This window comes from Amphibalanus amphitrite, unplaced genomic scaffold, assembly GCF_019059575.1.
Source record: "Amphibalanus amphitrite isolate SeventyFive unplaced genomic scaffold, NRLGWU_Aamphi_draft 000467F_arrow, whole genome shotgun sequence".
Taxonomy (NCBI): Eukaryota; Metazoa; Arthropoda; class Thecostraca; order Balanomorpha; family Balanidae; genus Amphibalanus; species Amphibalanus amphitrite.
The window spans coordinates 112,074-126,624 of NW_024881961.1; the positions used below are offsets into that span (position 1 = coordinate 112,074).

The 14,551-nt window shown below is 45.6% G+C and overlaps 1 protein-coding gene across 1 annotated transcript in view; it reads left to right on the forward strand.

Annotated features, from left to right (window-relative positions):
• The window catches only part of LOC122392058 (alkaline phosphatase-like), a 28,061-nt gene that overhangs the window by 7,431 nt on the left and 6,079 nt on the right, over nucleotides 1-14,551 (forward strand). The window contains exon 4 of the mRNA XM_043386557.1: nucleotides 6,102-6,294. Coding sequence (XP_043242492.1) covers nucleotides 6,102-6,294 — 193 coding nt within the window. The remainder of the gene's footprint in view (nucleotides 1-6,101; nucleotides 6,295-14,551) is intronic.

The following is a 14,551-nucleotide window of genomic DNA, read 5'->3' on the forward strand; positions in this document are numbered from 1 at the left end:
CGAGCGCCATTTAATTGAAAGAATGTAATATAATTGAAGCTAAGCCACCGCTCCCCGAACAACTTACGCTATAGTTGAATGGTCACATCGACCGAAATTCATGCAAAGACTCCTCAGGCTCGCTCGCGGAAAGTAAGCATCACCATAAGCAAGGGGAATATTTGTTTCTGGTACCTAAAAAGCTGTTTCTGGCACCTAATTGCTGATCAGCCCCAAAATGCTTATTCGACCCTAATATCTGAATCTGGCACCTAATTGCTTCCACACAGCCTAAAGTTGCCAGATCGTCTAGTTGAACTCCGTATTTGCTGTTTGCTGATTCAGCACCAAAACCAAAACATCTAGCACCTATTTTATTCCACGTTTGCCTACCTAATTCGCGTAATCTTCCTGATTTTATGTATCCTAACAACATGAACGTTGCATTCGGTGATGTCAAGTGCCATTTTCGCCAGTGGAGATAATGATTAATGCCATTTCTAGCCAAAAGAGAATCACTAGCCAGCTATGGTGCAGCGTAGCAAGACGCTCCTATACCAGCCCGCTATGTAGAGACTAGAGATTATTGCACCCTCAGCCATTTTAACGTGAAAAGTTTGGATCCGTTTTTTCCAGCCAGGCTCTCAGGTCATAAACTGGAGTAAAGCAGAATGTCAGCTCTGAACAGACATGCCACGCAACCGGCCCTCTTTTCAATATTATTAGCTTTCTGCAATCATCGTCTGACTCCATCTCGATCAAAGGCAGCATCCGGTTTCTACAGGGGCGTTTGACTGACCGGCCACACAATAACCAAAAACAAAATCAAAGCTTCATGCACACATATGCCATACGTAAGAAACGGATGAAAAGGGCACAACCACGGCACAACTCTGCGCGGCAAACAACGGACAATGTCCCACGCAAGATCCCGCGTTTCTTCAGCGGCCTTGAACGGAATGAAAACATTACATTTCTTTTTTGGAGCTATTTGATGACGTCAAAAAATACAATACCCGTTTTAATGGTCAAAATCGAGACAATTACTCACAAAAATGTTTTCCTTTAAGCATTACAAATAAATACTTTTAAATATTTGAATGACATTGTTTTTTCAAACAAATTAATATTATTTGCTTACTTAAACGTCATATACAATGCTGAGATCACTACGGGGCTGTCTTAGAGTGTAGCTGCACTGGCAACCTTTAGGCTAGACTCCAGGGGTCATTATACCAGAACAACATGATTCTACCAGCCAGTAGTTCATTTTTCTACTAGATTGGTGCTGCGCTCAGCATTTAGGTGCCAGATTCAGAAAAAAGAGTAAGGCGTACCGATGAATAGGTGCCAGAAACAGCTAATTAAGGTCATTTTCCATGATTGGTGCTGGTATCCACCAAATAGGTGCTGAGGACCAATTTTGGGGCGAGTCAGCTTTTAGGTGCCAGAAATAGCTTTTCTGGGACGCAATTAAATGGCGTCCCATAAGCAATAAGCATGCCTTCTTCATGATGGTCATGCCAGATCGTCATGCGACATCCTCGTCTCCCCTGAACCTCGAAATAGCGGTGCAGATGCGGCAGGGTGGGTGTGCCCTGCTCATGTCTCCGGCGGCAGACAGCGCCGAGGGCCGGCACGAGATCCGCCGCGTCGGACTGGTCCCTGCAACACCGGAATCAGACCTGGACCGGACTGCTCGGCACTCCATGGAAGGTCACTGGCCGCCGCCACAGCCGGCTGGGACCCGGTGACGTCACTGATGTAGCGAAGGCGTCAGTGACGTCACAGTTGCAGAACCGGCCGACCGGGAGGAGCGCCAGGCTGTCGCGGGACGCTTTAGCCGAGAGGCGGATAAGCTACGGTGGTGACAGATGAGCTGTAGCGATGGCAGCTGAGCTACGGCGGTGAAAAACTGAGTCACGGTGGTGACAGATTAGTTACGGTGATGCAGACGAGTTACGGCATTGGCAGATTAGATGAGTTGCGATATTACGGATGAGTTACGGTAACGGCAGATAAACCACGCCTTTCAGAAATTGTTACGGTATAAATGACAGAAAAGTTCCAGGCGGTATGGCGCCATAGAAGCCTAGATGCTCGGATGAGGTCCGTGCTTCGGACCGGGCCCGGCTGGAGGGAGAGTTGACCGCAACCGACACAGGCAGTCAAAAACCCATGTGCAGAACCGTCCGGAGCCCCAGCCCGCCGCCCAGCCCGCTGTCCCAGCCCGCTGTCACGCTTTCACTGCTGGTCAGCGACTTTGGACGCGATGAGAGCGTGGTCGGCGGCGCGCGCCACAAATTTGGCGAGCTGTGTGGGACACAGCCGTGACGTGGCAAATATTCCGAGCCGGTAATGTTTCTAGCTGGAACGGGTCGACGGTTTCTACTAAGACTAGTGACGACATAGTGTGTCATACCTGTTGACGGAGTCCTGTGATCCGTTGCATCATCGGTATTCAAAGGAGGAATTTATACATGTCCACTGTGTTGCGCAGCCAGCTACTTTTATATAACTTGCCCTCACGTGTTCTTGAATAGTCAGCCACAAGCACGACCGGAATAAGGCACACGGCACGAAACATCAGAGCGGGTGGAATAATGATGATGAGTGCATGAATAAATAGGACCTTATGTAGCTGGAGATAATTCATCGTCAGCTTTCCTTCTCGAAAAGTGGACGCAGCGCACTGGTCAGCGAGCTACCTGTTCTCGTCACTGTCTGACGCGACCATGCCTGTTGCTCACGCCATGCAGGGAAACCTTTTCCTCGGCATGATAGCTCACATCAAGATCAAGACGGTCACATGAAGGCCGGTATTATCTCACCTTGTTCCCTGTTCGCACCTCGCCTGACTCTTTGACCGCTTTGACTCCAAGCCGGAAATAACGCGTGAACAGAGCTGTATGTGAGGCAGCCAAGGTGGGCAGTCACATCCGATGTTCAGTCATCACAACACGCAGCCTTTGTCACCGGGAGTCGGTCTAACGGCTGACGACGTCAGTCTGACGCACAGTCAGTGCGGGGCTTCTCAGCAGCCGTGGCTCCGTCGGCAAGACCGTAAAACAGCCAGAGGATATGTTACATGCCGTCAACATAGCAAGTAAGAGGTGGATTCTGGACAACATTCGAGTTGAGGTAACGCGAGGACGGCTTCCAGCTGCACTCAAAGCGCGGACATCACGTTAACTCACGTCACGTCCCCACTGATGCTGGCGTTCGGCTCACGTATGCCAACAGCAGCATTTTGTCAACGTCAAAAAGTAGTGGATGGACACCATTGGCATAGCCATTGCCGGCACTAAAGTTCAATCCTCTGCCAAGGATTGGTATTCATTGTTTGTAATCAGATGTTCAGCAGATGCAACATTTATGCCAACTCCCCAAAGAAATATGAGCCATTGTCGCTGCCGAGACCACAGATGCTACCTCATCTGTGCATTTCCACTTATAAGCAGACGTGCAGAGCTGTTCAGATGGGAAGCCAGCTGTATTCGGCTCTGCCACGGTGCATTGTCACCAGACACTCATTATCATAACCCAGCAAACAACAGAGGGTCAGTTTTTGGTGATACCGACTCACGTTTCTGCATTTGAGACGGACGATGGAAGATGGCACACAGCCGCCTCATATGCTGGCCGAGCGATGCCACAGAGGCCACACCATATGTGCCTTTTACCATGACGCGAGTAAAAACTGTATACCCAGCTGTAAGGCCATATGTATGTCACGACATTCAGCGCTCAGGTGTTGACGCGGGTCATTCTACTCTTTTTTTTTAACAGTAAACTTGCACTATTTGAACGTTCCGAGAAATACCGACCATTTTTGGCCAGAAATGTCTGTATGATATAGGTACGGCGCTATACTGATGGTCTACATGTACGTTTATTTGTTGTTTTTTTTTCTTTCTTTCTCGTGTTGTGTCCTAGCTCATAATCATTTGAAACTTTAAGTTCAAATTGAAGCACTTTTTTCAGTTTCAGACCTACCTAAATTTCTTCCGAATCATGTTGGCCGATGGTAGTTTCATTGAAGTATGTCGCAATGAAGCGCAACAGTGTTTAATTTTCAGTCTTATTGCTTATCAACATTATTACCGATTACCTACTAAATATGAACGGCCTATATGTGCCTAACAGAGGGCATGTCACAGTCCTTTAGACTGATACATTATCGCCGTTACTTAGAGGTTATTGTTTTGCACCCGATTTGCGATTTCACTCTCTGCCGATTGTTGTAATATCAGGTACCCGGCCAGCCTGTTAGCTGAGCTCGGCTCTTTTGAAAGACGAGCCGCTGCGGGTGTGACAGCGGGTATAGGTACGAGCGGCCCTTCCGCTGTCACTAGAGGGACGTTTCTCGGCTCGGATCACTGCCGGATGTCGCATCTGTCTACTGAGCGGGGTAGCGCTGGGACTGCACCCGAGACGTACCCCATCGACTCAGACCGGGCGGGGTGCTGAGTTCGGTCACCTGAGCCATTGGAGTCCACTGGGCGCTGAGCAGTGAGCACCATTATAGGTGGACGGGACTGCTGACGCTACTCTGTAAACATGTCCATTTGCCCCTATAGTTATAATGCGGCCAGGGGCCCAGGCAGTTGAGTCGGATTGGCTAATGTGCGAGCAGATGGGAGACAACATGGGCGGCTTAACCTCATCAGAGCGATGGAAAGGAAAACGGTGGATGGCTGGATCTCAGTGCATAGCGGAACAACGGGATGGGAAATCGTTCGTGACGATACAAGCTCCAGTGTATTGGAAGCCAACAGGAGGGTGGACCTATGAAAAAGATGAGTGGCTGCAGTTAATTTCAGCAGAGCGGTGAAATGGGAAGCGCCGGATGAGGGAGCAACGGCTGAAGAGCGGAGTGGGTAACTAATTGTATACGACTGTATGAGGCTCAGCGGAGCGGAGCGGGAACCGCGGTGGGAGCCGGGTGCAGCCCCCCCCCCCCCCCCCAGCGCTGCGCCGTCGCCATGGGACGGCCGTGGCCTCTGCCAAGGCCCTATAGCCTCTGCGCCGCTCACTGTGCCCAGTCACGCTCCACACTGCTGCCGGAGGACACCGCGCGAACAACAGAATGGCGTCAGCTCTCACCTGTACGGGTCCCGGATACGGCATGTCACGGCCTTCGAGACCGGCTGAATGCCCACTCAGCTCTCCGTGGAGCCTCACCAACAACCATGGCATTGTCTTGAGCGGCTAAAGCACACTGCCTTTGACTGGAAAACGAAAATAATGAATGTGCTGATGGGTCAGGTGTCCTATCCAACTTTTGGCGTTTCATCTTCTTCGGCATATTATCAAAACTCTCCTTTCTTGCCACTTGAGTTGGAGAAAAAAAATCTGGAGCCGTGGAGCTAGTGCGTAGTTCCCAAGGCGACCAATACGCAGTTACATTGTACAGGGGGAATGGCAAGGTCAGTTCCACTGGCCCTGAGCGTGGAACGGCACGACGGGCATAAATTGTGAGCAGAAGCTGACGGTGACCACCTTTCCACTGTAATGCAGCTTGAGTGTGTAGTTGCATATAAAAAATAGACGCTGCGGATGATGATAAAAAGAGAAAAAAGAGAGATGGCAGAGTGCGACAGGAGAGAGAGAGAGAGAGAGAGAGAGAGAGAGAGAGAGAGAGAGAGAGAGAGAGAGAGAGAGAGAGGTAGAGGTAGAGAGAGAGAGAGAGACGGAGAGAAAGAGAGGGAGAGAGAGGGAGAGAGAGAGAGAGACAGAGAGAGGGGGAAAGAGGAGGGGAGAAAAACTGAGGAAAAGCTATTTTGTCACAGCTTACACGGTTCACATGTTAAACCCTTTCACCGAGCGGTTGCTGATAATATAGCAAGCTCGCAGTAAAAGTGCACGCCGGACTGTTCGTAATTGCAAAAAGCATTTAACATTTCAACTTGCAATAAGTCCAATGTAGGTACTCAGATCAACAGCGTCAGCTGTTCAACATCAACAGCTTTATCCGACGATGTGCCGTGAAAATCGAGCATCATAATTGTTGTTGGCTACCATTCTCTTTTATCATTATCCCCATTTGTCATTCATTTACCATGCCACATCTAGTTCCCCACTGGACTAGCTGATGCTGACGCTTCACCCACCCGTTTCAGACGTATAACCCGGACCGCCAGGTGCCGGACTCTGCCGGCACGGCCACCGCCTACTGGTGCGGCTACAAAGGCAACTACGAGACGCTCGGGGTGGACGCACGCGTCTCGGCTGGACAGTGCACCGCATCACGGGTGAAGCGCAACAGCCGGCCCTGTCTGATGGAGTGGGCGCAGGAGGCCGGCAAAGACACCGGTCAGTCTCTGTGGGCTGTTGGAGATTAGTACTGTGTGGGCATCTGTGGGCTGTGGGGCGGTATACTTAAAGGGACATGATATTTTTCGGGCTAAGGGTACTCGTTCGAAGCCATCAGCTGCATTTCAAAGAACGAAGATAAACCGCACGAATGTCCATTTATTCCCGAATCCCATGTGCTTTATGCTCAAAGCTTCTCGCTTATTGCGAATCGCGGTGGTCCCCTGCCAAGGGGACTCTGACGTCTCGACTCCGGACTCGCCGCTGCCGTCATGGGACTCGCCTCCTGGCCTGGTGACAAATCTGTCCCCCAGAGTGTAACACTACCCCGCTCCGACCAGAGACGCTGACAGTGACACATCTGCAGCGCAACTGTTCCGAGCCGCGAGTCTCGCCTCTGCCTCACACGTCGGGGAGCCACTCCAAACATTATTGACGCTGAGAATTATGTAACTCGGTTTGCCGCCGATTTACGGAAGTTAAATGCTTACATAATATGTTAAGATGGAACTTCGCCAACAGACATGTGAACGATCCATAGTCCTTACAAACGAAATCGTAGCGTACGAATATATCTACGCAGAGGGCTCGCACAAAGCTGGAGGCGAAGATAAACCCGGGTGTTGACGGCCTTTCACAGCCAAACAGGGAGGGGAGTTGATCGGAGGACACGCTAATAGCTTCATCAATACAGACCGCAGCACTCCGGAGATCCCCGCTGCGGCGAAGGACCTCCACTACAGCGGGATAATTGACGACTGCTGGGTTTTCCATCGAGTAGAAGGCTTGACAGATCCAAAAAGGTGATATGCTTCCTAGCCACAATTATTTTACGGACACGTAGGTAAGAAGCTTAGTTCTATAGATAGTTACTTTTAGAAGATCTAGGGCTAGGCATTCATGTCAATTGCATTTATCTCAGTAATAACTTGATAAGCTAAACCCGTTGATAAGATTTCGTCGAGGGCAGCATGAAGCCACCGATACAATCATGAGGTCTATCCCATGCATAGTAATTACACATCGCTATAACAACCCAAAAGCATCATCAAATAGTAAATGCAATAGTTTTCTTGCAGATTGCAGCAGTCCAATTTAGGACACTATACCTATTGGGACAGGATGGGGAACGCTCATGAAGGCGCTTTACGTTTGCGCCGCGCAAAAGTATAGCATGCGCTGATTATGAGGCGGTTTTCCATTTCACGGCATGCCACTGAATAGCTGTGTGTGCCCTAAACCGCACCACAACCGACGGCTACCTGGTGTCATAAGGCGCAAAATTGCTCCACAAGCCACCAGCGAACTGCGCGTGAAGCTATTGAAACGGAAATTGCGTCCAGAAATGGCGGCATTTAATACAAATCGCAGCGTTTTGTCTGGTTAATGACCTAAAAATCCATATCTGCGTAGGCAACTGGTTACAGAGAAGTCAAAGTACGACCTATTGCCAGAATATCCGGCGGTGAAACAGGGCCGTCAATTTGCTGTTAATAGGCTGCGTAAATGGTGGAGCAATTAAGCGAGCGAGGCCAGGCCCTACATTACAGACCTAGGACCGTCTGCTTCCAGCAAACGGAAGTTAATCTTGTGAACGAGTTTCCACGCATCAATTTGAAAATGTGAGACAGACATGGCCCCATAACGCAGACCACAGTTGAATGTGTGGTGTTAGTAAATGTCGTAATTAAATGGATTTTAGTTCATAAGATTAAGTTGTTAAGCTCATTCGAATCGATTTAAATGTTATCGTTATTCACTTTAATTAATTGAAGTCGTGCTGCATAATTCTGTTTGCTGCCTCCCAAGCTCTTAATCTTCATAAGACCATCCATAAATGTTCCTTGGAAAAATCTTTCAATAGAAATAGAAATGCAGAACACAAAAAGTCCAGAACCGAAGTGATCTACTTACATGCAATCACGCCTTTCACCTGAACGACTGAGCTTCCTTCCCTGTCCTTTCGTCTCCCTCTAACGCTCAATCGAATATCCACCCGTCTCTTATATATATATATATATATATATATATATATATATATATATATATATATATATATATATATATATATATATATATATATATATATATATCAGTGTATTTTGGCAGAACATTTTCTTTTAGACAAGTTTTGTTGAAGGCCAGGGAATATCTTGTTTTTGTTAGCTTCTTGCGTGTTTGTTCGATATGTCGAAGTAGAAGTTTTTGATCCTGAGGTAAGTCAAAAATGAGATCCCCAAAGTTCATGTATTCATTAATAGCTAGCGACGTTTCGGCTTTTCCAAAACCATTTTCAAGCTTAATTATGTTTAGCACGACATGAGCGATCACAAATGTTGATAAATAAAGTAAAACATGTTTCATGGCGACCCCCACCGGACACGATTTGGTAGCCGAGGTCTGTGACGTCAGCCGGGCGTGAAGTTTTCCCTTCACCATAGGCTTCACACACAAACCGGCCGAAGTTCATGCCAGGATAGCCCGGCTTGAAAGTGCAAAAATGATTAAATTTTGCCCTCAATAGATTCATTGCTTCATTTTATAACTAAAAACGTCCGTTATTAGGACTCAATGAAGGTAAAAAGTACTCAAAATCGAAGTTTAAGAAAATGCTGTCCGAGCACAATCTGGTAACATCACGTGACCTCTTTTAAGCAGAATGTATATAATTCAAGGATGTTATTACACGATTGCTGCCTAAAACATCATAAATAATACGCTTGTAACATTTATTGCTTCTGTTTAAGTCATAACATTGCAAAACGCAAAGTTTATCATGGAAGTCACGTGACCAAAGGTATAGCAGGGGTTGGGACAAGCACTCAAAGGATTTCAAGTTTTTTAATTAAATTATATAAGTTTCATGATGAAATTGATAGAATGTATTTTTTCCTAATGAAATACAAATTTTCGTATGTAAAATATTTTCCTTATGGGCGAAATTCTCCATATAAGAAATGTCAGTGACGTCACCAGGGCTTTACTGGGCTTTACTCAAAACATCGGACCTACCTGTTTCTTATAGGTATCTTGTTTCATGGTACACTTGGTTCAATATAGGTATCTTGTTTCATGTATCTTGGTTCATGGTTGATAAGAGGCTCTTGGTTGGTTGCTAGGCAACGGTGTTGTTGTTTGAGATTCCGATATTTATATTACTTTTTCAGGTAATTAAACTGTAAGCATGACAGTAACCTGATAAAAGAACGTCGGAAAAGTGCAATATCAGTTGATTATGTGTCTCAACCTTCAGATTTACGGCGAGAGGCTGTAAGTGAGATTTCACTTTTTGGAGACGAACTTGGCGCATTCAACTGACAAATGAAGTTAAAACTTGTTTAAAACAATTAAATAATTGAAAGTTTTGCTGGAAATATCACAAGAAACCTATTCTGGAACTGATTCTTCATATGTGCTATCGCTCTGCATGCTGCATGATCTGATCTGAATCCTGTTGGTGGCTACAAGTTGGCTGCCACGGGCCACCTTCGTCATCTCCAGTCATCTATCATCCTTCCTTCCTTCCGTGTCTGTCAATCTGTATCTTGACTTCATCTGTCCTGTCTTCAAAGAGGTCTAAATACTGTGTCAGTGACATCAGATTTGCCACCACTGAACCTGTATAGTGAAGGGAGATGGCAAGCAAGGTGTCACCTCACTCAACGAGAGCCCGTAAACTCCTTCCCCGGGAGGTAACGGCATCACCTCAGAACCAGAAAAAGGATGTGACAGCTCTTATTGAGACAGCAGTTAAAGCTGCAATACAAAAGGCAGAGGTCTCACTAAGCACTACATTGAAGGATACCTTGAAGACTGCTGTTAGTCAGATGGCAAATACCATCGGAGAACAGCTGGCGTCTGATTTGCGTGATGCACTGCGAAACATCAGTGAAGAAATGGAACGCTTGTCACGAAGGCTCAAAGAATGTGAAGCAAAGCTACAGGAGCAGTCAGCCCCAGTGCCAGCTTCAGCTTCTGTCGAGATTAGACCACCACCATCAAACACCACCATTCAGCGCCAGACGTTTGATATTGACAGGCTGGAGCAGTACTCCCGAAGGGACAACATCCGAATCAGGGGAGTGCCCCAGGATGAAAGAGAGGACACTGACCAGATCATCATTGATCTAGCAAAGGAGTGTGGAGTCGTGATGTCCAAGCAGGACATCAGCACATCTCACCGGATACAGACAAAAAAGGACACAGGAGGACCGCCACCAATCATAGCAAGGCTGGTTCGAAGGGAAGTAAAGATCAGTCTGATGAGGGCAAAAAGGATCCTGAAAACCAAGCGCAAGAACGTGTATATTGACGAGGACCTCACCCCTCTCAGAGCAAAGATGTTCTTCGCTCTACGGAAGGACCCGGATGTCAGCGCAGTCTGGACCATCGACGGACGGATCCACTGCAAAATGAACGGGAAGGATGAAAAAATCATCATAGACTCTCCAGTGGACCTCTTCACCATCGGGTGGTCCGACGATAAGGTGAAGCCATTCTACTAGGACATCAGCGACCCCAGGACACCCACATCCCGAGGAAATGAAGTGAAACAAGTAAAATCCCAGACTGTTAATAACACTGATCCCAGCCTTTACAAACAGAGAGTGAAATTCCTCAGTCTCAACGTTAATGGGATCCGTAGTAAACTTAAGTATGGACTGATTGATAACTACGTAATGCTGTTTGACATCATCTGTCTGGTTGAAACAAAATCAGATGAATTCCAATTGAATTGGTTTCCAGGTTATACGGCAGTACCCTTGGAAACCAGATCAAAACACTTCCCTTATGGTGGTGTACATGGTGTGTGTATTCTTTTTAGGACATTGTTTTGTAGACATATCAAAGTTATCACTGGAATGCGTTCTCCATTCGTTCAATGGATTCTCGTTAAGAAAGAGGCTTATGGGAAAGAGTTTATTGTAGGAGGAGCATATTTTCCTCATGAAGGTTCAAAATACGCACAGGAGGAAATGTTTGATGATCTCATGTTTGACCTTACTAACTTAAATGGGAGGTATGAAGCACCCATAATTCTTCTGGGTGATTTCAATGCCAGAACTGGAGTAATTGATGACATTTTGCCAGTCGAAAGTGCTCATGTGCCTGGCTTCGCATCGCAGGACACAAATAGCTTCCATTCCTATGAGCACTCGTCCCTCTTAGGAGCTAACATGAATCGTAGTAGTCAGGACCAAGTGTCAAATAGCCATGGCCACCAGCTTATTCAGTGTCTCAGAGCTGCTGACATGAGGATTGTTAATGGCAGATTTGGAAGAGATGCTGGTGTTGGCAGCTACACATGTATGAATGCAAATGGACAAAGTGTCATTGATTATATTATAATGTCAACCTGCCTTCTCCCTGACATATTATCTTTTGAAGTAGATGTACTGGACAAATGTTTATCTGACATTCACTGCCCCCTTAACATGGACATTGCTTTCAAAGACCGAATGCCGGAGAAGAATGTCCATGCCCCTACCTATGACGATATCTTTGAGTCCGACCACAATGTCAGTGACAACCCAGTATTACTTACTTCCTGGAAAAGCGAACTGGCAGGTGCATTTACCGCTGGTATTAGTAATGATAATATACAGCTTTTAACTGAGGAAATGGACAATGCAATAGACAACATGCAAACACTTTCCAATGCTAGTATAGATGCACTGTCAAACAATCTATGTGAAATTTTACTATCACCTGCCAGGACACTTGGAATGTGCAGGCTGAAACAGTGTAACCAATCTGAAGCAAAGTGGCATAAACGTCAATCAAAACATAATGCTAAAATGCAAAAGACAGATAAACCATGGTTCGATGATTTGTGTAAAACCAAGCGCAAGGAATACTTGTCGGCCAAACACAAGTCCAAGCTGAGTAAATCTGACCATGACAGAGTTAATGTGGGTAAACTTGCTAAATCTTACAAAAGACTTATACAGAAAACCAAGCTTAGGTATAATCAGGAGCTGCATGAACTCCTCAAGCACCTGAAACCTCACGACCCTAAGGAATACTGGAATATCCTTAAGAAGCCAGTCCAGAGTAAAGTAAAAGACCACCCTGTTCCACTCCAGGCTCTTATGGCCCACTTCAAAAAGATAAGTTATGATGCTGATGCAGTTGTAAACACTCAGCCAGACCCGCTGACTCTGGTGGACAGCTTCAGCATAAATGAAGCAATAAATGGCCCTTTTGATGAAAAAGAAGTTGCAACGCAGTTGAAAAGGCTTAAAAACAACAAAGCGTGCGGAAACGATGGAATTCGTAATGAGTTCATGAAGTACTCCCCTAACTCGTTTGTAATGTGTGTCACTAAGCTCTTCAATGTGGTACTCGAGTCTGGTCTAGTACCTACAGACTGGACTGTTGGGGTAATCAAACCTCTTTTCAAGGGAAAGGGTTCTCCCGATGATCCTGACAATTACAGAGGGATTACCCTCCTTAGTTGCATAGGGAAACTGTTTACAGCTGTGATAAATCGCAGACTTACACTATATATTGAAGGACAAGGTCTTATTGGCGATGAGCAGGCTGGATTCAGGGCAAACCACTCCACAATTGATCACATATTTGTTCTCAAGTCCATCATAGAGTTATATTCATTTCACCACAAGCGTTTGTATTGTGCTTTCATTGACTACAAAAAAGCTTTCGATCTAGTGAATAGGGCAATGCTTTGGAGGAAGCTTATTTCCAATGGCATAAATGGTAAGATATTAAGGGTCATTTATAACATGTATGCCAATGCCAAGTCATGTATACAAGAAGGGTCTAGTGTCTCTGATTTATTCACTTGCAATATTGGTGTAAGGCAAGGCGAAAATCTCTCACCACTTTTATTTGCACTGTACCTAAATGATTTTGAATTAACGATCTCCAAAAAGTTCAAGGGTCTAGAATTTCTCAGCAACGAAATCAAAGAGGCTTTGAGCGATGATGACGTGGAGTACTTTATGAGGATATTTTGCCTGCTTTATGCTGATGACACGATAGTCCTTGCTGAAACTCCAATAGAACTACAATCTGCCTTAGATGCTGTTCATCGTTACTGCCAGGACTGGCAACTGACCGTAAATACTGCAAAAACGAAAGTTGTAATTTTCTCAAGAGGTAGAGTTAAAAAAGCACACACTTTCTGCTTTGGTAATGAACCACTTGAAGTGGTACGTGAATATACATACTTAGGGACAGTCTTCTCATCCAATGGCTCCATGAAAGCTGCCGTACTAAAACAAGTAGCACAAGCTAATAGAGCCCTCTTCAAACTGTGCTCAATAATATCATCGCTTAACTTGCGTATCGACACATGTTGGGAACTTTTTGATCAGATGGTGGTACCTGTTTTACTATATGGCTGTGAAGTCTGGGGATTAAGCCATATACAGTACATAGAAAACTTTCACAAAAAGTTTATGAAGCACCTGTTAAAAATTAAGCAAGTACTCAGCCAATTGCATGGCTTATGGTGAATTGGGCAGAACTACACTAGAAGTAGTTATAAAAAAACGAGTCATTGGCTTCTGGATCAGACTAATAAATGGCGATAAGCACAAGCTTTCCTACATTATGATGCAGCTTCAGATTGATAAGCTCCAAAACTCAAACTTCAAGCCTCAGTGGGTGTCCAGCGTAAAAGACATTCTTGATACTTCCGGACTTGGGAATTATTGGCTTAATGCTCCTGGCAAGAATGAAGGAGCATTAATGGTCATTGAAACACGCCTTACGGATATGTTTAGGCAGTCATGGTCAGATTCTGTACAATCAAACTCACTATGCCTTAATTACAGAATGTTTAAAGATGTACTTCATGCTGAGCCTTATTTGACACTCCTTGATACAAAGGATCGAGTCACCATAACCAGATTCCGTTGTGGAAACCATAACCTACCAATAACAGGGAGCAGAAGGCAGCGCAATGCTATCCTGAACAAATGCTCACTCTGTAAGCATAACGCACCGGGTGACGAATTCCATTACATTTTAGAATGTCCAGCATTTAAAATACAACGTACATCCTTACTGCCATCATATTACTGGAAACGCCCAGATGCAAACAAATTCAAACACCTTTTCTCGTCTGATAACAAGAAGCTGTTGTATCAGCTGTCCAGATTCATCCGGCACATAAATGCATCCTTTCAGTGACTATTCCAGTGAGTGAGTGACTACTTTATTGACTACTCCTTGACTATTTCTTTTCTGACTATTTTTATTTTCTTGACTATTTTGTTTCTGACCCTCT